The sequence below is a fragment of the Phacochoerus africanus genome, chromosome 13 (assembly GCF_016906955.1).
Source record: "Phacochoerus africanus isolate WHEZ1 chromosome 13, ROS_Pafr_v1, whole genome shotgun sequence".
Lineage (NCBI taxonomy): Eukaryota > Metazoa > Chordata > Mammalia > Artiodactyla > Suidae > Phacochoerus > Phacochoerus africanus.
The window spans coordinates 23918135-23944548 of NC_062556.1; the positions used below are offsets into that span (position 1 = coordinate 23918135).

At 39.6% G+C, this 26414-nt stretch overlaps 1 protein-coding gene across 13 annotated transcripts in view; it reads right to left on the bottom strand.

Moving 5' to 3' along the window:
* DNAJC15 (DnaJ heat shock protein family (Hsp40) member C15) overlaps positions 1-26414 on the bottom strand; it is a 110476-nt gene that overhangs the window by 25340 nt on the left and 58722 nt on the right. For 5 of the 13 annotated variants that reach the window (XR_007131367.1, XR_007131366.1, XM_047755650.1 and 2 more), the window contains exons 6-7: positions 22837-22910; positions 6604-6680 (exon numbers count right to left, since the gene is read on the bottom strand). Coding sequence is in view for 9 of the 13 variants with exons in the window: in XM_047755650.1 (XP_047611606.1) it covers positions 6604-6680; positions 22837-22910 (151 nt within the window). In the remaining 4 variants the exon portion in view is untranslated. Of the gene's footprint in view, positions 1-6603; positions 6681-22836; positions 22911-26328; positions 26381-26414 lie in introns of all 13 variants that reach the window. The other 8 variants (XR_007131368.1, XM_047755652.1, XM_047755651.1 and 5 more) reach the window with 3 other exon arrangements.

Below are 26414 nucleotides of genomic sequence, written 5' to 3' on the forward strand. Positions count from 1 at the left end.
TAAATAACAGTAGCTGACTCAAACTATATATTGGTTACTGTGAAACTCAAAATTTAATTTGTATGGATGAACCACTCTAGTGGCTAAAAGCAGGTACTTTTAGAGATATTTAAAAACAGATTTCAGGAGTTCCCGCCGTGGCTCAGTGGAAGCAAATCCGACTAGGAACCATGAGGTTGAGGGTTCAATCCCTGACCTTGCTCAGTAGGTTAAGTATCTGGTGTTGCCATAAGCTGTGGTGTAGGTTGCAGACACAGCTCGGATCTGGTGTTGCTATGGCAATGGTGTAGGCCAGTGGCTACAGCTCCGACTTGACCCCAGCCTGGGAACCTCCATATGCCTTGGGTGCGACCCTAAAAATAAGAAAGACAAAAAAAAAAAAAAAGAAATGGAAAAGCAGAGATTATAACTGATACACAGAAATACAAGACTACCATGAAGTGTATTATATATTAATAAAATGGACAAACTAGAAGAAACAGATAAATCCCTAAGAGGAAAACAAAACAAAACACCTATCAAGACTAAATTGTGAAGAAATAGAAAATCTAAATATACCAATTACTATTAATGAGATTGAATCACTAATCAAAAAACCCCCAACAACGAAAAGTCCAAGACCAGATGTCTTCACTAAATTCTACCAAACATTAAACAATTGGGAGTTCCCCCTGTGGCTCAACTGGATCAGCTGCACCTGCAGTGCCAGGTTGCAGGTTTGATTCTTGGCCTGAAACAGTGGGTTAAGGGGTCTGGTATTGTGGGTCGACGCTGTAGCTCAGATCTGGTCTTTGGTCCAGGAACTCCACATACCATGAGGCAGCCAAAAAAAAAAAGTGGGGGGAAGAAAGAATAATTAATACCAATCCTCAAACTCTTTCAAAAAATAGAAGAGGAGGAAACACTTCCAAATTATTCCATTTATGAGGCCAGCATTATCCTGAGACCAAAACCAGAAAAGGACATTACAAGAAAAGAAAAACACAGACCAAATAGACTTGATGGTCATAAATGCAAAAATACTCAAATACTACCAAACTGAATACAAAAATATTTTAAAAGGATCACATACCAGGATCAAATGGGATTTATTCCAGGAATGCAAGGATGGCTTAACATCGGAAAAATCAATGGGGTATATACCACAATATCAAAACGAAAGATAAAAATCAAGAGATATAGAAGCATTGGACAAAATTCAATTATCTGTTAATGACAAACCTTTCAACCAAGTTGGTATAGAGGGAAGGGACCTCACCATAATAGACCATATATGAAAAGCCAACAGCTAACATTATCTTCAATGAAAAGCTGACATCTTTTCCTCTAATATCAAGAACAAGGCAGAGGTGCCCACTCTCATCACTTTTATTCAACATAGCATTGGAAGTCCCAGTCAGAGCAATCAGTCAAGAAAAAGAAACAAAGGCATCCAAATCAGAAAGGAGGAAGTAAAACCGTAATTACCTATAGAGGACGTGATTATTACATTTAAAAAACCCCTAAAGACTCCACCAAAAAACTGTTAGGCCTAATCAATAAATTCAGAAAAATTATAGAATATAAAATCAATATATAAAAACCTGTTGTGTTTCTATATACTAATAAACTATCAGAAAGAGAAATCAAGAAAATAATCCCATTTACAATTGCATCAAAAAGAATAAAATACCCAGGAATAAATTCAACCAAGGAGGTGAAAGGCCTGTACAATGAAAATTGGAATACACTGATGAAATAAACTAAAAACACAAACAAATGTAAATATTCTGCACTTGTGGGTTGGAAGAAGTAATTTTGTAAAAATGTCCATACTACCCAAAACAATGTATGGATTTAATTTCAAAGCAACTTATATAAACGTTCCAATGGCATTTTTCATTGAACAGAACAAAAAAACCTTAAAGTTTGTACGGAACCACAAACGATCTTGAAAAGCCAAAGCAATCTTGAGAAAGTAGAAGAATCTGGAGACATCAAACTTCTTTATTTCAAACTATATTTCAATGCTCTGGTAATCAAACAGTATGGTACTGGCATAGAAATGGACACACAGATTAATGGCACAGCACAGAGCCCAGAAATAAAGCCATGCATATATGGTCAATTAATTTACAACAAAGGAGAAAAGAATATACAATGCAGAGAAAGATAAAAGTGTTTATTAGGAATAGAAAATCTGAACAGTCATACCCAAAGACATGAAATTGGACCCCTATCTTAGACCACACACCAAAATTACCTCAAAATGGATTCAAGACTTACATGTAAGACCTAAAACCTTAAAACTCCTATATGGAAATATAGGAGATAAGCTCCTGAAGACTGGTCTTGTAAAGATTAAACAAAATGAGAGGATCCTAGTTCTTAAACAAATATAAAAATTAAATGTAGGAGTTCCTGCCGTGGCTCAGCAGTTAATGAACTTGACTAGTATCCATGAGGATCCAAGTTCTGTCCCTGGCCTTGCTCAGTGGGTTAAGGATCCAGTGTCGCCATGAGCTGTGGTCCAGGCTGCAATATAGATCAGATCTCTCACTGCTGTGGCTGTGGCCAGCAGTTACTGCTCTAATTTGACTCTAGCCTGGGAACCTCCATATGCTGCGGGCAGGGCCCTAAAAAGACCACAAAAATAAATCAATAAATCAATAAATAAATCTAAGTTCCTGTTGTGGCTCATCAGATTAAGAACCTGACTAGTATCCATGAGAATTCAGGTTAGATCCCTGGCTTTGATCACTGGATTAAGGATCCAGCATTACTGCAAGCTGCACCCGATATGGCAGATATAGCTCAGATCTGGCCACAGCCTACAGTTCCAGTTCAACCCCTAGCCTGGGAACTTCCACGTGTTGCAGGTGCGGCCCTAAAAAGACAAAAAAATAAATAAATAAAAATAAATAAATGTAGCTTAATATATCTTCAGTATAGAAAATTTCACCATGAATTGAAAATGTAATTTTTTTTAAAAAGTCTGCACCTGTGGCATATGGAAGTTCCCAGTCCAGGAACTGAATTCAAGATGTAGCTGAAGGAGTTCCCATCGTGGCAGACTGGAAACGAATCCGACTAAGAACCATGAGGATGCGGGTTCAATCCCTGGCCTTGCTCAGTGGGTTAAGGATCTGGCATTGCGGTGAGCTATGGTGTAGGTCACAGATGTGGCTCGGATCCGGCATTGCTGTGGCTGTGGCATAGCTCGGATTGGACCCCAAGCCTGGGAACCTCCATATGCCTCTGGTGCGGCCCTAAAAAGCAAAAACAAACAAACAAACAAAAAACCCACCACAGACATAGTTGCAACCTACGCTGTAGCAACAATAGATCCTTTAACCCACTGTTAGAGGCCTAGAATTAAACAGGCACCTCCACGAAGACCCAAGCCGCTACACTTGGGATTCTTAACCCACTGCACCTCAGTGGGAACTCTGAAAATGTAACTTTAAATACCATTTTGCCTGGATCAGGGATTTCAAACTGCTCCCTGGAAAGCATCTGATTGGGAGTAGGGGGAGCAGGGTGTGTGGAACAGACTGGTGTTCCCTGAACCTGTAGCAAATGGAGTGGGTGTGGTTTCTTTTCTTTCTTTTTTTTTTTTTACTGCTAGTCTACTGAATAATAGTTTAAAACTTCCACAGAAGTTTTACAGAAAGCTTGAAAATCCCAAATGCGTACATCGTTTCAGAAAATACCAGGTCTAACAACAATTTTCTTAGGCAGCTCAGTAAAATATTTTAGGCTATATGCCATATGTGAAAATATACAGAGTCATCTGGTAGTATACAGAATTTTTTTGTTTGTTTTTAAATAGGGTATCAACAGAGTCAGCTCCATTTTGTCTTCCTCATATAGTCTAAATCATTTGGATTCATTGACCACAGAAAATGGAACCACAGCAATGTATTCACAGCTTGAAGGATTTTCACAAAATCAACATTGCCTGGCTGAATGAAAGGGCTAGAGGAAAGCAAATAAGTTTTAACTTTCTATTTAATGTACTAAGGGCAAATATTTAGCTTCTGCATTCGTGATAGAGATGGGGAAGAGAGAGGGGCCCACCTTTATTCAGCATACCTGTTATTGGGTAGACACCCTTTCTTTTTTTTTAGCCATGCAATAGCATGTTGATGTTCCCGGGCCAGGGACTGAACTTGCCCTGCAGTTGTGACCTGAGCCACAGCTGTGGCAACGCTGGATCCTTACTTAACCCGCTGTGCCCCAAGGGAACGTCCTTGGTAGGCACTTTTATAAAAAAGGTACCACTCATATTGTACATTATTCCACCAAGGCAAAATGTTATTCTGAATTGAAAATGAAGAAGCTGACATGCAGAAAAGCTGTAAGTAACTTAACCAGTGCCTCAGCGACAGAATCAGGATGAGGACCTATTTGCTTAGCTGGTATTTATTGAGTAGTTACTAAGTGTTATGTTGATGCTAAAACTTTCATGTGTTCATCTTTGGAACAACTCTATGCAGTAAAAACTGAGTATTATTATCTCTGTTTTACAAATGATGAAACTGAAGTCACCCAATTAAGTGGTAAAACCGGTATCCGTACTCAGATTCACCTGCTATCAGTCTGTGCTGTTAGTCACTTGATTTTCCTTGTGAAATTTTATACAGCTTTATAACCATGTGTCTTAAGTCAACTCCTAATTTCTCTCCTAAAAACAAAAGTACCCTGGAGTTCCCTGATGGCACAGCAGGTTAAGGAGCCAGTGCTGTCACTGCAGCAGCTCAGGTCACTGCTGTGGCATGGCTTTAATCCCTGGCCCAGTAACTTCCACATGCCAGAGATGCAGCCCAAACAAAACAAACTTGGAGTATCTTGGGATAATATTGAATGATATTCTCAAAAACTTTGTCTTTGGTTTAAAACATGTTTCATACTCACACTTCCGATGAATACGATGATATGGGGGCTCAAAGATGGTTAAGAAAAATAATGCCCATCTGAATATTAAGACCAAGAATAGTTAGTAATTTAGCTAATTTCCTAACTTGGTTCCCCTGCTTAAAACTGTTTCCTTTTTCATATTTATTCTCAGTGAGAGAGCTCACCTCTTCTTCCTCCCCACCCACCTTTTTGTTTTTCTTGACCAGTCGCATAAGAAATAGCAAAGTGTTGTGGCCTTAAAAATCTGCTAATCTGGAGTTCCCATTGTGGTGCAGCAGGAACGAAACCGACCAGGAACCATGAGGTTGCAGGTTCAATCCCTGGCCTCACTCAGTGGGTTAAGGATCTGGTGTTGCCATGAGCTGTGGTATAGTTCACAGATGAGGCTTGGATCCTGAGGTGCTGTGCTGTGGCACAGGCTGGCAGCTGTAGCTCTGATTCGACTCCTAGCCTGGGACTCTCCATATGCCACGGGTGCAGCCCTAAAAAACAAACGAACAAAAATCTGCTAATCTATAACATATTTAAAAACTGTATCAGTATAGGACTTTACCATCTATTCTGCTTAGTTATTTTGACTAAATTACCATAAGATTTGTTGCAGGCAACATACCGTAACCAACCCCCAAAAGATATGTGGCTCTTAAGAGAACATAAGGCAAACAAATACAGATAATGGTAAATCTAGGGTAAGGGATGTATTTTTAAATTAAAGTGTTAAGTGATATCTCACAGTAATCACATAATGTCATTAATTTTCTCCTAAGCTGTGCAAAGTTAGACAATAAATGAATACAAAGGGGAAATAAGTATAATAAAATATGCTACATGTCAAATTATGGAACTAGAAAAGAATTTTGAAACGGATCCCATGTTATAACTGAAAATATAATAAATTTCAAATTATAAAAACCGAACCAGAAAAAAGTCAGTGTGAGAATAAGGGATATTTTGGAGTTACCTCGTAGCTCAGTGGGTTAAGGATCTGGTTCTGCTGTGGCATGGGTTTGATCCCTACTCTAGGAACTTCTGAATGGGTGCATGCGGCCCAAAAAATAATGCAAGAAGACATATTTTGATAATTGCACTGAAACTTTAATATTCAATTTTAACAGCTTCTTGTTAAGGAACACTGGTTTTACACTCTAAGCAAAAATAAAATTACCCTGTATTCTTAAAAAAAAAAAAAAAAAAAGAGGCACATCACAACTATGCCTGATTTTCTTAGAGGGAGTAGGATATTCTCCTAGATTTAAGTTTTACCTTTTTTTTTTTTAATTTGAGGTTTTACTTTTTCTTTTAATTTATTTATTTTTTCCTTTTTTAGGGCCACACCTGTGGCATATGGAAGTTCCCGGGCTAGGGGTCGAATTGGAGCTACAGCTTCCAGCCTGTGTCATAGCAACTTGGGATCCAAGCCACGTCTGTGAGACGTACACTGCAGCTCACAGCAATGTCAGATCCTTAATCCACTGAGCAGGGCCAGGGATCAAACCTGCATCCTCATGGATACTAGTTGGGCTCGTTACCACTGAGCCACAATGGGAACTCCAGATTTGAAGTTCTAAAATTTAAAAATTTGATATTTTCTCCTTTGCCTCATATTCATAATTTAAAATATAAGGATAATTTTCCTGTCACATTTTCTCCTTTTTAACACAAACTTAGCCTCAGAACAAAGTAATACTTATGGAACACACCTACCTTACACCCAAAATAAGACTAGCTTCTCGCCTACTCATTTTCTGTTCAAATCCTCCTTTATAGTAGGATGAAAAGGTCTGCACAGGAAAGAAAGAACAAAAAATGATTAATTCCATGTATGAGGTGCATGACCTCAATCCCATCACACTGCTTCAGTAGGAGTTATGCATTTTACCAGAAATAAATCTGAAATTGTTGGTGAGGTGGGTGGGGAGGGGGAGCACGCAACAATAATCCTTTACAAGAAATCATGAACAAGAGGAATACTTAAAAAATGTTAACAATCTTTTCCACTTCCAAATACACTCACTTTTCTACACCGAGGAAATGAGAAAGATCAGCAGAAACAAAAGGCTTGCACATTTCCTAAGCTCTGCACAGTAACTCTGTCATTGGATAACCTTGACCAAGTCATTTACTACTGAGATAACAGACAGTCTGACCTACTAGACTGGCTGAGAAAGAAGAGGAGAAACTGTGAAGGTGGGGAGGACATCAGGACATCAGACAGCAAGACGGGGCTGCAAGGCCGACACGGCTGGAGGGGCCTGAGCAAGGAGCAGGCTGTGGATGGACTCGGGGAAAGGCAAGTGACTGAAGCTATTTCTCTCAGTCAGTAGGAGCAGCCAGAGCACTGGAGTAACAGGTTTGACTTGGTTTTAAAAGGATAGGCAGTATCAAGATGGCAGAGGAGTAGGAAGTGGGGCTCATCTTCTCCCACGAACACACCCAAGACGCCACTTACATGTAGATTCACACAGAAAAGCTACTACATGCTGACAGAGACCTCTGACGTGCAAAAAGGGCAAGAAACCCTCCGAGTAACTGGGTAGAACAAAATGAAAAAAAAAAAAAAAAAAAGCGAGAGAGAAAGAAGAGAAAAAAGGAATCGGGCTGGGCCCAGCACTCTTGAGAGGGAGCCGTGAAAGAGGAAAGGAATCTACACCCTGGGAGGCCACCTAACGGGGACAGAGAGGGAGCCTCAAGGCCTCCTCCTACGCGAAGGCTGATCTGCGAAAAATGCAGCAGCTGGTCTGAGGAGGGCAAAGCAGAGAGAGAGCTGCACAGACCACCAGAACCACTGACTCACATACCACAGCTTGAGACATCTGGGCAGGGGCTGGGGTGCTGAAACGTGGGCTTTGGAGGCCAGGTCCAGGAGAGGACTAGGGGACAGTGTAGAAACAGCCTGAGTGAACTGGGGAGCAGAGCACCACAGCCAAGGTAGAGTGGGAAGAGGCCTGGGCCCGAAAGAGAAGGAGGGCGCCACTGTCTGGGAGTGTGAGGGGAGGGGGTGGACAACGACAGGAAGCTCTTTCTCTGCTCACGTGCCATCTATGTGGGCCGGGTGAAAACTGCCATAGCCATGTTGGACTCCAGAGGTGGGCATGGCCCACCACCACTAGCGGTCCAGTGACCAGGCACTGCCTGCAGCCGCAGTCACCTCAAGGGCCACAAGCACAGAGGGCCCTGCAACTGAGTGCCACCTGTTGCACCCACCTCCATGAGAACAAATGCACTCCACTGCTGCTGCTGCTAAGGACCCTGGGCACTGCCCCCGCTGCCCTGAGGATCAATGCCACTGCCAAGGGACCACAACCAGGTGCCACCTGCAGGCATCGCCCATTGCCCCCACCTCCCTGGAAGCACAGGCAGGCCATCCACCTGCACACCCCCTATCATGGGGATAACGGCCTGCACACACTGAGGAAAGAGACAGCAAGCATTCAAACCAAAAGTGGTTCTCAATCCACAGGCTCACAAGCTACCTAGGGATGCTACTGCTTCTAAATAGCCCTCTCAGACTACAGCAGATAACTGTTTTCCTTAAACTCAAGGAGTCAGAAAAAAATATAAGAAAAATGAAGAAGCATAGGAATCATTTCCAGTTAAAAGAGCAGGAGAAATTCCCCTGAAGAAGCAAAGAATGAAACAGACCTGCACAGTCTAACAGACGCTGAGTTCAAAAAGGAGGTAATGGAAATACTGAAGAATTAAGTGCAGCTATCAACAGCATGCAGATCACTTTAAAAAGGAACTATGCTACAGGAGCTGAGAAAACTTAGAAAATTCATTTGCAGAGACAAAAACTGAGTCAAACACATTGAACAGCAGAATGGATAATGAAAAGGAACAAAAAGTGACCCAGAAGATAAAACAATCAAAATCTCCCAATCAGAATAGGAGTCAGAAAGCCATGATCTATGGAATAATATAAAGAGGGCCAATTTACACATAATAGGGGTCCCAGAAGGAGAAGAAAAAGAAAAGGGATTGAAAACACATTTGAAGAAATTATGGCTGAAAACTTCCCAATCTAAAGAAGGAAACAGATATTCAGATACAGAGAGCACGGAGGGTCCCAAACAAGTTGAACCCAAACAGACCTACACCAAAACATAACAGAAATAGCAAAAATTAAAGATAAGTAGAAAATTCTAAAGGCAGTATGTAGAAAAAAAGAAAAAGTTAATTATAAGAGAACCCCCTAAAAGGCAATCAGCTGATTTCTCTATAGAATTAATTGATAGAGGCCAGAAGAGAATGACAAGATAAATTCAAAGTTCTAAAAGGGAAAAATCTGCAATCTAGAATAGTCTACCCAGCAAGATTATCATTTAAAATAGAAGGAGAAAAAGAATTTTTTCAGGCAAACTAAAAAAAAAAAAAAAAAATACAGGAATACTAAACCTCTCCTAAAAGAAATACTGAAAGGTCTCCTCTAAATAAGAAAGAGGTAACAAGATACAGGATGGGGGAAGTGACAATTGGAAAGTAATCACTTAAATAAGTGCACAGATTAAAAAAAAAAAAGACTATTTGTAAAAGCAAAGATAAACACAAAGATAAACACGAATATGTTCAAAAGGACATCAAAATCTTAAAATGTGGGGAAGGAAGAGTAAGAAAATCTAGACTTTTTTTTAAGAATGTGCTTGACATTGAGAACTTTGTCTAGATACTCATGTTGCAACAGAAGAAAGGGTGGGGGAAAAAATGTAATTGTAATGTATACATGTAAGGATAACCTGACCCCCTTGCTGTACAGTGGGAAAATTAAAAAAAAAAAAAAAAAAAAAAAAGAATGTGCTTGAGCCTATATGACTATCAGTCTAGAAGCAAGCAGATATAGGAAGGGGTTAACGTACTTGAAAGCAGAGCAACCACAAATCAAAACTAAACAATACATTCACAAAAACGAAAAAGAAGAGAACACAAGCATAAAAATAAAGTCACCTAACCAAAGAAGAAAAAAAAAAGGAAAAGAAGGAACAAAGGAGAAACATAAAATCAACTGGAAAACAAGGTTTAAAATGGCAATAAATACATGCCAATGCCACTGGACTAAATGCTCCAATCAAAAGACACAGAGTGGTACACTGGATAAAAAAACCAAAAGTCTACAATAATATGTCACCTACAAGAGACCCAACTTCAGGCAAAGGACATATAAATTCAAAGTGAGGGGACAGAAAAAGATATTTAATGCAAATAGAAATAACAGGAAAGCAGGAGTCACAATACTTGTATCAGACAGACTTTAAAACTAAGGCCATAGAGAAAGATAAAGAAGGAGTTTCTAAGAATTCCCACTGTGACTCAGAGGGTTAAGATTCTTACATAGTGTCCACGAGAATACAGGTTCAATCCCTGGCCTTGCTCAGTGCATTAAGGATCCAGCATTGCTGCAAGCTGCGGCATAGGTTTCGGATGTGGCTTGGCTCCAGTATTGCTATGGCTATGGAGTAGGCTGGCAGCTGAAGCTCTGATCAGACTCCTAGCCAGGGAACTTCCATAAGCCACAGATGCAGCCGCAAAAAGAAAAGAAAAAAGATAAACAAGGACAGTATTTAAAGATAACAGGATCCATTCAAGAAGAGGATATTATATTCGTCAATGTATACACCCCTAATATAGGAGCACCCAAATACATTAAAACAAATACTAATGGACATAAAAGGAGAAATTGATGGGGATACAATAATAATAGACTTTAACAACCCACTCACATCAATGGCCAGATCTTCTAGACAGAAAAATAAGTTAGGCAACAGAGATCCTAAATGACACAAGAGAACAATTAGACTTCAGAAAACTACATAAAAAAAAAAAAAAAACCCAGAATACACATTCTTTTCTAATGCACATGGAACATTCTCCAGGACTGACCACATACTGAGACACAAAGCTAACCTCAACAAATTTAAGAGAACAGAAATGATTTCAAGCATCTTCTCTGACCACAATGGCATAAAACTAGAAATCAACTACAGGAAAAGAAGTGAGAAAAAAATGAGACTAAATAACCTGCTACTAAAAAAAACAGTGGGTTAATGGGGAAATCAAAAGGGAAATTAAAAAAAAAAATACCTCAAGACAAATGATCATGAAACACATGAGATACTGCAAAAGCAGTCCTTAGAGGGAAGTTCATAGCGATACTTCCTCCAAAAACAAGAAAAATTTCGAATAAACAATATACCACCTAAAAGAATTAGAGAAAGAACAACAAACAAAACCTAAAGTCAGAAGGAAGTAACAATCAGAAAGGAAGTCAATAAAATGAAGATAAAAGAACAATAGGAATAAGTCAATATAACCAAGAGCTGGTTGTTTGAAAAGGTAAATAAAAAGTGACAAACCTCTGGCCAGACTCACCAAGAAGAGAGAGAGAACCCAAATAAAATAAGAAAAGAAAAAGGAGAAGTCTCAATGGATACTGCAAAAATACAAAAAAAAAAAAAAAAGAACCCCGTAAGAGAACACTGAATAACTGCATGCCAACAAATTTGACAATCTAGACAAAATGAACAAATTTCTAGAAACATAGAGCTCACCAAAACTGAATCAAAAAGAAAAAAATCATTTGAACAGATTGATCACTAAAAATGAAATTGAACATGTAATTAAAAAAAAAAAAATTCCTACAAACAAAAGTCCAGGACCAGATGGCTATAAAGAACAACTAATATCAACCTTTCTTAAACTTTGCCAAAATATTGAAGACGAAGGAACACTCCCCGAGACATTTTATGAAGCCACCATCACCTTCATACAAAAACCAAAGATACTACCAAAAAAGAAAATTACAGGCCAATATCTTTGATGAATATCGATGCAAAGATCTCAACAAAATTTTAGCCAACTGATTCCAACAACACATGAAAAGAACATACACCAAAACCAAGTGGGATTCATCCCAAGTTCACAAGGAAAGTTCAACAGATGCAAACCAACGTAATACACTACATTAACGAAAGTCAAAACCCACATGATCATCTCAATAGCTGGAGAAAAAGTATTTGAGAAAAGCCAACATTCATTCGTGATTAAAAAAAACTCTTAGCAAAGTGGGTATAGAAGGAACATATCTGAACATAATAAAAGCCATTTATGACAAACCCTCAGCCAATGTAATTCTCAACAGAGAAAAGCTGAAAGCCTTCCCTCTAAAATCTGGAACAAGACAAGGATACCCACTCTCACCAGTTTTATTCAACATGGTATTGGAAGTCCTAACCACAGCAATCAGAGAAACAAAAGCAATAAAAGGTATCTAAATTAGAAGAGGTAAAATTATCACTATATGTATATAGAAAACCCTAAGCACTCCACACAAAAACTACTTCAACTGCCCAATGAATTCAGCAAAGTAGCAGGATACAAGATTAATATTCAGAAATCAGTTACATTTCTGAATACTAACAATGAAATATTAGAAAAGGAATATAAAAAATACTTTTTAAAATTGCACCCCCAAAAAATAAAATACCTAGGAATAAACCTGATCGAGGAGGTGAAACTTATTATACATTGAAAACTATAAAACATTAATCAAGAAAATTAAAGAGAAAAAAAAAGAAAATTAAAGAGGATTCAAAGAAATGGAAAGATATCCCATGCTCCTGGATTGGAAGAATTAATATTGCTAAAACGACCACACTACCCAAAGAAAATCTACCAATTTAATGTGATGCTTATCAAATTACCCATGCCTTTTTTCACAGAAATTTGAACTGATAATCCAAAAATTAATATGGAACCATAAAAGACCCAGAATTGCCAAAGCAATCCTGAGGGGAAAAAAGCAAGAGGAATAACTCTCCTAGACTTTCAGACAATACTGCAAAGCTACAGTAAACAAGACAGTATGGTACTGGTACAAAAACAGACAAATGGACCAATGGAACAGAATAGAGAGCCCAGAAATAAATCCAGACACCCACGGTCAATTAATCTTCAGTGAAGGAGGCAAGAATATAAAATGGGAAAAAGACAGTCTCTTTGGCAAGTGGTTCTTGGAAAACTGGACATCTGCATGTGAATCAATGAAACTAGAACACACCCTCACACCACACACAAAAATAAACTCAAAAGCAGGCTTAAAGACTTAAACGTAAGACATGACACCATAAAACTACCAGAAGAGAACACAGGCAAGACATTCTCTGACATCAACTGTACAAATACTATCTTAGGTCAGTCTCCCAGGCAATAGAAATAGAAACAAAAATAAACAAATGAGACCTAATCAAACTTACAAGCTTTTGCACAGCAAAAGAAACCATGAGAAAAATGAAGACAACCTACGGGATGGAAGAAAATAGTTGCAAATGATGCAACTGACAAGGGCTTACTCTCCAAAATATATGTAAACAACCCAATTGAAAAATAGGCAGAAGACCTAAAAGACATTTCTTCAAACAAGACATACAGGAGTTCCCGTCGTGGCGCAGTGGTTAACGAATCCGACTAGGAACCATGAGGTTGCAGGTTCGATCCCTGGCCTTGCTCAGTGGGTTAACGATCCCGCGTTGCCGTGAGCTGTGGTGTAGGTTGCAGACGCGGCTCGGATCCCGCGGTGCTGTGGCTCTGGCGTAGGCTGGCGACTACAGCTCCGATTCGACCCCTAGCCTGGGAATCTCCACATGCCGTGGAAGCGGCCCAAGAAATGGCAAAAAAAACACAAAAAACAAAAAAACAAGACATACAGATGGCCAACAGGCATATGAAAAAATGCTCAACATCACTAATTATTAGAAAAATGCAAATCAAAACTACAATGAGGTACCAACTTCACTTCACACTTCAATGAATGGCCATCATTCCTAAGTCTACAAGTAACAGATGCTAGAGAGGTATATGGAGAAAAGGGAACACTCCTACACTGTTGGTGGGAATGTAAATTGGTGCATCCACTATGGAAAATAGCATGGCAGTTCCTCAGAAAACTAAATATACAACTAACATGATCTAGCAATTCCACTCTTGGGCATAAGTCTGGAAAAAACTATAATCCAAAAGATACAGGTATCTGTACCTTCACAGCAGCACTATTCACAATAGCCAAGGAAACAACCTAAATGTCCATCAACAGATGAATGGATTGAGAAGATGTGTACATATACACAACGGAGTATTACTGAAGCATTAAAAAAACAATGCAATAATGCCATCTGTAGCAACATGGATGCAACTAGAGGTTCCCATACCAAGTACATCAGAAAGAGAGACAAATACTGTATGCTATCATTTATATGTCCAATCTAAAATATGGCACAAATGAACCTACCTGCAAAACAGAACAAGACTCACAGACAGAGAACAGAATCAAGACAGTGTGGTACTGGCTGACAAGGGGGAAGGGCGAGGGAGTGCGATGGACTGAGAGTTTGGGGTTACGTTGATGCAAACTACTGTATTTAGAATGGACAGACAACACAGTCCTACTGTACAGAACAGGGAACTCTATCTACTCTCCTGGATGGATCATGATAGAAGACCATATAAGTGTGAGTGTGTGTGTGTATGACTAGGTCACTTTGCTATACAGCAGAAACTAGCATTAACATTGTAAATCATCTATACTTTAATTTTAAAAATGTCAAAGGATTATATTACTGCTGCATGGAAAACAGAGAGACAAGTACAGGAGTTCCCTGATTCCTTAGCAGGTTAAGGATCCAGCATTGCCACTGCTGTGGTGCAGGTGCGATCCCTGACTTGGGACTTCCACATGTCACGGGTGTGGCCAGAAAACAAAGCAAAATCCTAAGAAAGTGGAGGCAAGAGACCAGTTAAGAGGATATAAGGAATCTAACTAAGAGGTGGAGGTGGGACAGACCAATGTGGTAATAGAGGAGGAGGTGAGACCCTCCGATTTGGGATGAATTGTGAAAGCAGAAATGACAATTGCTTGGACTGAATGTGGGCTATAAGAAAAGGCAGGGAATCAAAGATGATGCAGTACACACTGGTTTTTTTTAGTCTTTTCTAGGGCCACACCCATGGCATATGGAGGTTCCTAGGCTAGAGGTCTAATCAGAGCTGTAGCCGATGGCGTACACCACAGCCACAGCAACACGGGATCCGAGCCGTGTCTGCGACCTACACCGTAGCTCACTGGCAATGCTGAATCCTTAACCCACTGAGCGAGGCCAGGGATCAAACCCACAACCTCACGGTTCCTAGTTGGGTTCATTAACCACTGCGCCATGACGGGAACTCCAGTACACACTGTTATATGCTGCACAGATCCTTCTTCCAAAGCGAGGCACTTGCTCCTCAGACACTGGGGCTGCTGCAGGCAGACAGCACTCAGCTGTCAAACCCCAGCAACTGACTTGGCTGCAGAAGGCTGAGCTCCCGCCCCCTTCCCAGGCAGTCTCTAGGGAATGACGCTGCGGTTCTCTGCAGCTCAGTCCTTGCACTTCTTATATTTATTTCCCAGGTTGATGCCATTGAGTTTCATGGCCTCGCACCCCAACTTGGGACAAGCACAATGAGCCACCCGAGCGTCAGAGCTCCTCGGGGGCTGCCTCAGGCCTGTGTTAAGGTTGTACTTCAGTCTCAATTATCCTTCCCTTCTTTTCCTTCTCTTGCCTTCTGGAGCTGTTGATCCTAAGAGCACTCCCTAATGAACTAACAGCTTGCTCATCTTTGTCTCATTCTGCTTTCCAGAGAACTTAAACTACAAATGACTGCTAGGTTTCTGGCCTAAATTGCCAATTAATGACTTAGAGAAGGAGTGGTTATTTGTTTGTTGTGGGTAACAGATACCAGGAGATTGGTTTTGGTTATGTTAAGTTTCAAATGTCTATTAAGTATCTAAGTGGAGGAAAAGTCTGACCTGGAGATAACATTTGGGAGTCATGAGTACCCAGACGGCATTGAGCCATCAGACTAAATGAGATCACCTAGAGAGGGAGTGGAGAAAAGTCCAAAGCCTGAGCCTTAGAGATGGCAACATTTAGTGGCACAGAAATGAAGAGGAATCCGCAAAGGAACTGCACGGGCTCAGTGGTGCAGCAGGAGGAAAAGCAGGTGCCAACAGTGAAGAAGTGAAAAATAGTGTCAAGTGCTTCTGACAGGTCAAGTCAGAAGAGAGCTGAGAACTGAGCGCTGCATTCAGCAAAAACTCAAAGAATCGAACCAGAGTACACGTATGAAGGAACAGCAGCTAGTTTCAAGGTTTCTCTCAGGGGACCAAAATTTTTTACTAGATATATACCTTACTCCCTAATATTTCTATCAGTATCAACCTTAGGGAGCTCCAAAATTTCAACTTTTCCACACAATAAACAAACTGATGATGCTTTATGAACTCGTTTCCACCATATTCACAAGACTCATTAACCCTAAAAAGCAGGTATCGCATCCAAGCCAAGTTTTCACTTTCAGTTCTTCCTAGGTGCAGAAGAAAACTAAGTAAAGGTTACTTAAAATCTAGCACCTGGAGTTCCTGTTGTGGCTCAGTGGGTTAAGAACCTGAGCCACAGCAGTGTCAATGAGGATGGGGGTTCGATCCCTGGCCTCGTTCAGGGGGTTAAGGATCTGGTGTTGCCACAAGCTGCAGTGCAAGTCACAGATGCAACTCAGATTCAACCCCTAGCCCAGGAACCTCCATATGCAGCAGATGTGCCCCCCCCCCCGCCGCCACACACACAAAATCTAGCACCTGGTTAAGGCTCATACCCCAAAACACTGACCTGCTTACAAGTAAGTCAATCTGAACCTAGACAATCATCACAATCCTTCTAAAGGAACGTCCTCATTTTGAGGACAGACACTTAATATTTGGGGGCTTTATAGAAAAGAAGACAGAAAACAAAATTGCTCATGTTACTTTAGAGAAAATCATGCCTTCTAAAAATCGTATGGAATTTAGGTTTTATATTACATAATTTTAAAAAGAAACTGTTATCACAGTATTTTGATATATTTTTCTGTAACTTAGTAGCTGTGTTTTTAATATATTTTTCTGTAAATCAGTAGCTGTGTCATGAGCAAGCAGAACACTGTCCCTTTGTTACCACTCTCCAATAGAGCATAACTGACTCAAAGGCCCTTTGAAGCTTACAAACAATATACCAATGTTGTATTACATAAAGATACACAGATAGAAAGCAGTGCAGAACCACTTTCTGACAATGCTGGTGGGTCAGGAAATGTTTAGATTCACAAAAGTGGGACTATAATAAGGAATAACTATGTCATTAAACAGACAGAGAAGATGGTTATATATTTCTCATGGAATTTCCAAGGACAGAAACAGTGGAATTTATTCTGCTGTTTGAAACACACCCCAAATCTTACAAATTATTATTTTGTACTATTCTATTTATAAAGTATATAATGACAGAAACCAATTTAATTTTCCTTCTACAATTAACACAGAATACTATATCACTATATATTATCAAAGAAGATATGAAAAGAACCAAGTTAAATGTAAGTCTTCATTAGCTAATTTACTCAATCAATAACTTGAAACATAAAAGCCCTCCAGACAACCAGAGAAATACATCATTCCACAGTCTTAAGAGAAGAAAGTCACTCACCATTAACTATAAGCTTCAATTATGTACAATAAGCTATTTGATTTATAGAGCCACAGAATGATGATTTTAATTAGCATTATTTCCATGAATTTCACTTAACATAAAACAATATAAGTCGAATTTTAAAAACTTATATTCAAGTAAAATGACAAATTCGCAAATAGAAAAATAAAAGTCTCAAAAGAAGATAACTTGGGTATTGTTCCCCGAGCGGCGGGGGGAACAGGGTTAATTATACATTAGCTGAATCAATAATAGACATTAAAACTTTAAAAAAATCAAGGAAAGGGTACAGGCTCAAAACAGCAGACTGAATAATAAAAATCTTCCGAATTCCAAAGTGCCTTTGAAATGAGAAAGAGGTATTTTAAAAAAGAAAAATCCATAATAGGCCTAGAAAACAAGAAATGGGACAAGCAGCAAACCAGAAAGTTTAAAGAAATTCTGAAAGATTGAAAGCAGGTAAGACACAGCACATCACAAATCACAGCAAACAAAAAAATCGCAGCAGCCCAATCACTAGAGGAAAGAAAGAAGAAAACACACTAAGTTCAGAGTCAACAAATACAAAACATGGTATCAGGGTAATTAATTAAACCAGAAGAGCAGAGAGAGACCATTCCCAATTCCATTAGTACAGGAGGTAAGGTTCAGCCACCTGTCACTTCAGCCCTCAGGCTAATAAGCAAGTGAAATGCCTGGGGTGCATCTTATTGTGAGTGGTAGGTCCCAAGAGAAGCAAAGGGGAGTACCAGGAGATCACATTTCAGAATGCTGAGGGCTGAAGAGGCGGACAGTTATGCCAAGGAGTAAAATATACATAGTACTCAACCACCCTTGGGTTCTGTGAGTCCCAATACTGCCTCTGGGCTCCTTGCTTTGGAAGGGACATGACTGTTGATTAAACCTACCTACATACTCACAAACCATGTTGATCCTCTCACTCAATTAAAGTGCTGAATGAAGCAAGCCTAACAAACTGATGAGAAAGTCCACTTTCATTACTCAGCGGAGTCCTCCTCAACATAAATCAACAACCAAGGATCTTTAGACATTTGGAAAAAACCCAATATTATGGAGGGAAAAAAACAGAACCAAGATGAACAAACATCAGTTGGCTCGATAGGAAGGAGATAAATCAAGAAATGTAAGAGAACCTGACAAAATCTGAATTAGTGTCTTTAGAGATATTAGGATAACATCCATAAAAGAATAAGTTGTATGAAAAAGGATCAAGAATAATTCTTTGATATTAAAAAAGTGCTTATGTAAAAAATGCAGTGGAGGGGCTGAACAACAGAAGGGCCATTGCTGAAGGCCAACCTAGTGATCTGCAAAATAACCTCTGGAAATACTGTGGGAAGTAGAACAAAATGATTAAGAGATAGAAAATAAGATAAAATGTTCAAAGATTTAACATCTCTCTTATCAGAGTTTCAGGAGCAGAGGAGAGAGACACTGGAAAGAGGAAATAATTAAAGAAAAAACATAGTAGAGTATTACAAGACAAATGATAGACAATTTTCACATTAAGTCAAGGGTAAAAATCCCTGTGAAATTTCAGAAAATCAGTAATAAAGAACACCCCCAAAGTTTCCAGAGCTAAACAAGAAGCACACAAACAAAAAAATCATCCAACACTAAAAACTCAAAGCACAAACACCACAAGAAAAACCAAAACATGCCATGTACAGAGGAATAAAAAACACCAGAAACGCTGGCTGAGTCTGAGTACCAAAAAATGTGGCGAGAATATGCAGGAAAGCACAAATGTGGGCATGGAAGTTCAGCCTGAGAGAGATTTCTGTAGTACTCCTCTAACACTGGTGCCACCAGATTCCAAGGAGCCACAAGTTAAATGTAACAGAGCAAAGGAGATATTTTCTTTTCTTTACTTTTTAGGGCTGCATCCAGGGCTATGTAAGCTCCCAGGCTAGGGATCGAACTGGAGCTGCAGCTACCAGCCTACGCCACAGCCATAGCAACTTAGAATCCAGCCCTGTCTGTGACCTACACCACAGCTCGTGGCAACCCTGGATCCTTAACCCACTAACAGAGGCCAGGGATCGAACCTGCATCCTCATGGACACGAGTCGGGTTCGTTACCACTGAGCCACAACATGAGAGTTTATTTAACAGAATTTAAAACATTTACCATCCATGCATTCCATAGGAAAGAAATTATTCTAGGCAATACTCCAACAAAATGGGAGGGGAAAAGTGAGAGAAAAAGAGGAAAGTTAAGAACAAGATGATGTTCAAAGTATAGAGGAGGCGCATGAAGTTTAGGAAAAAATGAAAAGAGAACCCAAAGGAACTTGAGCCTCGAATATTCTCTTTTGAGTGACAGGGATTTATACACAACCACAGTTCCTATTTGTCGGTAACTCTCTTTAGTTCAATAATGAACATACGCACAAGATCGAAACACCATAAACGCTGTGCTTTGTGAATTTGACTTTTTGGAATCATTAGTATTCGTATATTTCATTCCTCTATTTCCCTGGAACAATTAATATTTAAAGAATTATTTTAAAAACTCTTATCTTGGAGTTCCTGTAGGGGCTCAGCGGAAATGAATCTGCCTAGCACCCATGAGGCCGCAGATCCCTGGCCTTGCTCAGTGGGTTTAGGATCTGGCGTTGCCGTGAGCTGTGGTGTAGGCTGCAGACACTGCTTGGATCCTGCGCTGCTGTGGCTGTGCTGTAGGCTGGCAGCTACAGCTCCGATCTGACCCCTAGCCTGGGAATCTCCATATGCTGCGGGTGCGGCCCTAAAAAAAAAAAAAAAAAAAAAAAAAAAAAAGACAAAAAAAACAAACCCCCCAAAACACAACTCTTGTCTTTACTGAAGTATAGTTATGATGATGATGATAAAGATATTCTAAGATGTTTTCACTGGAAACTGCAAGCATAATACTTCGTGGGAAAGGGACTGGATTTATCAAAAGCCACTTGTACTAACCTGAAGCCCGTGAAAAGGAGGGGGAGGAGGCATGCATCATTTTCCTCTCCTTCAGAAATGCAGGGGCTGGGTTCAGGACACCCATGACAACCTCTTAAACCACTCGACTTTATTGCTGAGCCTCCACAGAGCAGCGCAGTTTTTCTCACACGTGCTTGTTCTCTTTTCCTTTAGAATGCTAAATAACGTAGTTCTACAAAATGTGACTCTTCTATTTATATACATACCAAAGATCACCGTCACAGGAGAGCAAAGATTTCCGAAATTCTCTCCATTTGTAAACATATGGAAAGACACCAATGGCATTCATTTAAACTACTGTGTCACCATTTCCACTCCTCTAACTCTATTTCAAGCCACCATCATCCTGGACCATCTCAATATCCTAACAGGTTTCATAGCTGCTCCTCTGGTTCATTCTAGTCCATACACTAAGCACAGGCAGAGGGATAGTCTAAAATGAAAATCACTGCCCCCACGCGTAACACCTTCCCAAGGCTTACCATCAAATTTAAAATAGCATCTACAGTCTTTATCATCGTCTATTTGGCCCTACGTAACTAATCTGGGCCCAAACTACTACTATCCCTTCCTCATGCTCCACTGGAGTTGCGCTTGCTGTTAAACTCATTTCCACCCTGGAACTTCTGCAGTGCTCCACTGCCCAGAAAGCCCTTTCTTCAGACAGTCGCATGGCCTGCTCCCTCCCCCTTCTCAGAGGCACCGTCCTTGACCCATCTGATACAGATTCCTCTCTGCTGCCGAAGAAGCCAACCCTTACCCTGATCTCATTTTCTAAAGCAAATGAAACTTTTACATTCATCACTTCTACGTATTATGTATCTTACATATGTGTTCATTGTTTCCACTAAAATCTAAGCTCCTGAGGGTGGTGTCTTTGTCTGGTTCATGACTACATCCCACTCCCCACAATAACGTCTGACACGTAGTAGGTACTTAATGAACATTTAATGAATGCATGCTCTGTATCTATTAATACTTTAGCCAAAGAAAATACAAATAAGAAAACAGAGGAGTTCCTGTCGTGGCTAAGAGATACTGAACCTGACTAGCATTCAGGAAGATATGGGTTCAATCCCTGTCCTTGCACAGTTGGTTAAAAGATCCGGTGTTGCCTCGAGCTGTAGTGTAGCTGGCAGATGTGGTTTGGATCTGGCATTGCTGTAGCTGTGGTGTAGGCTGGCAGCTACAGCTCCAATTTTATCCTGAGCCTGGGAACCTCCACATGCTGTGGGTGTGGCCCCCAAAACACAAAAACAAAAAACGGGAAACAGAAAATAAACACATGCTCCTTCTAATCACAAACAGACATTTATAGGTCCACAAAATCACTTGCAGTTCTTTTGACCCTGAGTTTAATTGTCTGTCAGCATGTCATCCTTTGAAAGTGTGTTCATTGCTCATTACTAACTAAGCCTCACAAGCCTGTAATCCCTTCACTAAAACAAGCCATTCATTCTCAAACTGCTGCAAGCCAAGCTGATCTATCCCAGACCTTCTGTTTCCCAGAAATCAATGTTTATGTTGCACTGCTTCAGTGAGTTTTCTCTGCCTGGTCTCCAGTGGTCACAAACCACAGTTCACCACACTCTAGCTTCTTAGATACCTACTATCATTCATTCTTCGCTTATATTCAGCTCAGCAGACAGGGCAGCTGTAACGCTGGTAGATGAATGTATGAGCCCTACAGGATTTCAAGGTTGGAATCTTATAATCTCATGTTTGAGATAGCCAGGTGTGATGCAAGAGGACTAGTTTCAAATGTCAAGATGAAATAAACTCTCAGGTAAGCTCCATCAGGCCAGGGACCATGTCTGTTTTGTTCACCAGCTATGCCTGGTATAGGACAATTCCCAAATGAATATTAACGAAACAAGGAAAATAAATTACCTCAAAATTGACACAATACTACTAAAATGAATATAATAATTAGAAGTCAAAATTAGGAATATGGTTAGACATAGGAGTTCCCTTCATGGCTCAGTGGTTACAAACCCAACTAGGATCCACGAGGATACGGGTTCAAGCCCTGGCCTTGCTCAGTGGGTTAAGGATCCAGTGTTGCTGCGGTGTAGATCGCAGATACGGCTCGGATCCCGAATTGCTGTGGCTGTGGCCAAAAGCTGCAGCTCTGATCTGACCCCTGGGAACTTCCATATGCTGCAGATGTGGCTCTAAACAGCAAAAAAAAAAAAAAAAAAAAAGGGGGGGGGGACTATGGTTAGATATAAAACAACGTGACCGAGAAACTTAAAAGAAATTAAAATCTGTGAAGTAGATAAACTCACCAATAACATATACACTGGAAAATCCAAAACATTTTTCCGAATTACTATCAGCGACAGCATATAAATAAAAATCAAAATGAGCTTAGCTTTCTAACGAACGAAAGCCTTCTTTCACTTACAGGAGCTGAAATCTTCTTTGCGGTTTCTGTGATTACTTGTCCTAGAGGTTTCCAGATCCGAAATGCATAGCGACCTAAGTAATAACAGAAATAATATCAAATATATTTTCTATAATGAAAGGCAATACCCACAAGGTGCTCACTATAGTATTTATTCATAGTTTACGTTCTATGTTTTTTTAGTAACTATTTCATCTTTTTTTTTTGGCCTTGCCCACAGCAAGAGGCAGTCCCTGGGCTAGAGATCAAACCCACACCCCAGCAGTGACCGAAACCTCTGCAGTGACCACATCCAATCCTTAACCCACTGTGCCACAAGAGAACTCCCTCAACAACCGTTCCAAAACCTACCAGAAAGATAGTTATATTTTTTCCAAATTTCTAGTTCATTAAATGGAAGACGGGTTTCATTTTAATACAATTTAAATGCCGAGGACAGATTTCATTTTAATATAATTATCATGGCTATTGAATTTATTCTGTTCTAGTTCATAATTATAAAATAAGAAAATTTCAACCTTTATGTATAAAAAATCTTACATTTATATGATGTTACAGGTCACACACCCACAAAATAACAGTCTAGTGCTCTTTTAAAGTCCCTTTACATATAAAGTCACTTATGAATCTAAAATAATTATACTGCTTTTCACATGATAATCACGTTGAAATATATAGGAAACAAGTCAAGAGTGATTTTAATCGAGATATTGCTAAAGTAAAAAAGCAATTATGGGGAGTTTCCATCATGGCGCAGCAGAAACAATCTGACAAGTATCCATGAGGATGCGAGTTTGATCCCTGGCCTCGCTCAGTGGGTCAGGGATCCAGCATTGCCACGAGCTGTGGTGTAGGTCACAGATGAGGACTGGATCCTGCGTGGCTGTGGCGTAGGCTGGCAGCTGCAGCTCTGATTTGAGCCCTAGCCTGGGAACCGCCATATGCTGCAGGTGTGACCCTAAAAGGGCATTAAAAAAAAAAAAAAAAAAAGAGGCAGTTATGTAGGTAATATTTACAAAGAATGTTTATTCTTAATTTCTGAGGATGACTACACTCCTAAAAACTTATTTTAGTGCTTTCCTTTCTTTGGCATCCTAAAAATCAAAACTCTCGAGTCTGGACAACTAAGTATCAACAGCAACACAAGTCCTACACTGTTTTCAGGGCAAAGATAAAATATTATCTGGCTTATTTACCTTTTTTTTGCACCTTAATCAGAACATGTCTACTAACACTAGTCTCTCTTTTCCCAGAGCTTTGCTAGAAAACCAGTGAACTTCGAAAACCTCTGCCCTTCAACTCAATTTCCAACCATAACATGATTTGTAAATCAAGATTGCTACTGGGAAAATTCAACTACATAGATCTTTTATAAGAAGTTTCCTGTCTAGGAGGTCCTGTTGTGGCACAGTGGAAACGAATCCGACTAGGAACTATGAGGTTGCAGGTTCAATCCCTGGCCTCACTCAGTGAGCTGTGGTGTAGATCGCAGATACGGCTTGGATCTTGAGTTGCTGTGGCGTAGGCCTGCAGCTGTAGCTTCAATTAGATCCCTAGCCTGGGACCCTCCATATGCCACAGGCGCAGCCCTAAAAACCAAAAAACAAACAAACAAACAAAAAAACTCAGGATGCTACAAATAGGAAGACATGAAGTAGCCAATCTAAGGAGGAGATAAAAAGCTCTGGACGTCAGGGAGAAATTAAAGTAAAATTAAATGAAGCTGAAATCCTAACTCATCTAAACCTCTATATGGACATCAACTTCGATTTGATTCTACAATAGTATAAATCAGAGCTTTTAAATATTTTATCTCAAAACTCCTTAAAAACCAGTCAGTCTCTATATAAAAAAGCAGTTAAAGGCTTCAAGTCGTGACATGTGGACATTTATGTTAATCCTACAGGAGAAGACCTAGTTCCAACAGTATAGGGGTTCTTCTCTGAAATTCTATTATCCAGGTGTATATGACCCTGAAAGACATCTACCTGTTATTTAGTACTCTAGTTAGTGAAGTGAATTTGGCAATAGTGTAGTATATACAGAATACATGGGCCAATTCTCATTGTAGAAAGACGACCTTGGCAAAAGTGCATCTTTCCCTAATTTCAAATAAAAACCTTACATTCGAATTTGAAATAACTATGCCTATTCTCCTACAGCAATTAATACGAAAATTGTTTTGTGTTTATGGGCAAGTTTGTCAGAATTCCTTTTCAGACATGATACTCTTCTCTTCAAAGTTCAGAAAGCAGCCAACCATAGTTATATCATGCGACAGAAGACCCAGCGGTATGAGCACCAAGAGAATCTGAACCACTGACGTTCCTGATTTTAGAGTTTTTATTGGTAGGATGCTTTAAATGAGAGTTGTGTGGGAGTTCCCGTCGTGGCGCAGTGGAAACGAATCCGACTAAGAACCATGAGGTTTCGGGTTCGACGATCCCTGGCCTCTCTCAGTGGGTTGAGGACCTGGCGTTGCCTTGAGCTGTGGTGTTAAGTCGCAGACACAGCTCCCATCTGGCTTTGCTGTGGCTGTCGTGTAGGCTGGCAGCAACAGCTCCAAATAGACCCCTAGCCTGGGAACCTCCATATGCCATGGGTGCGGCCCTAAAAAGACAAAAGACAAAAAAAGTTAAAAATAAAAATACATGAGAGTTGTGGGGAATTAAATACCATATGAAACAAAATAAAATCCTTCCTATCTCATTTTTCTCTTGGATCTTCCTAAAGGCCACATTACCACAATGTAGCTCCACCTAAAAGAAGATCTAATTAATAAGATCAAATTCATGGAACTTTTTTTTTGTTTTCAATTCATGGAACTTAAGAGACACAAATGCTAAATGAAAAATGGAAATACTTTACCAACAAGAAAATGCTCTCTAACATTTAATTAGAGACTAGCTATGCAATTTAAAACTATAAATTAATGATGAAGAGATAGCAATTATACTTTAAATCTTTATAACTGTTCTTTATAAAAAGGTGATTTGGGTAATAAAAGAAATTCTCCTAAATTTGTTAAGGAAATTACACCAATGTATTAAAAATGAAGTAATCAATACACTATAGGCAACTATGCTCATCAGAAAGAGCTGACAGCTCAGAAAATGTGTACTCTTATCTGCAAGAAAAAAAAATACAGGAGAATAAAAGAGCTCCACATCACTTATATTGCTTCGTATTAAAGATTCTATGTTTTAATAGTACACCATAGCTCAAACTAAAAAAATGTCACAAAGACCAACTATCACTGGGGCTGGTTTTCCTCGCTTTTGTATCGTTAATTTCCTTCACTACAAAGTTCATCTAGATCTCGCTGCACAGAGAAATAAATGTTCACTGACTATAAATGTTGTGGAAAATGGGAACGTATATCTTAAAAACCAAAGCCTCAGAATACTAACGGTCCTCATGAATCACTTCGGAATCTACTTGGAAGTATTTCTCCTGCAACATTTATTGATACGTATCCTTTATGTATCTTACCTGCAAATCCAAGAGCTGCAATACCCAGCCCTACAGCTATCAAACTTCTTGCCTGTGGAGGAAAAAATGATTATCACTTATAGTGT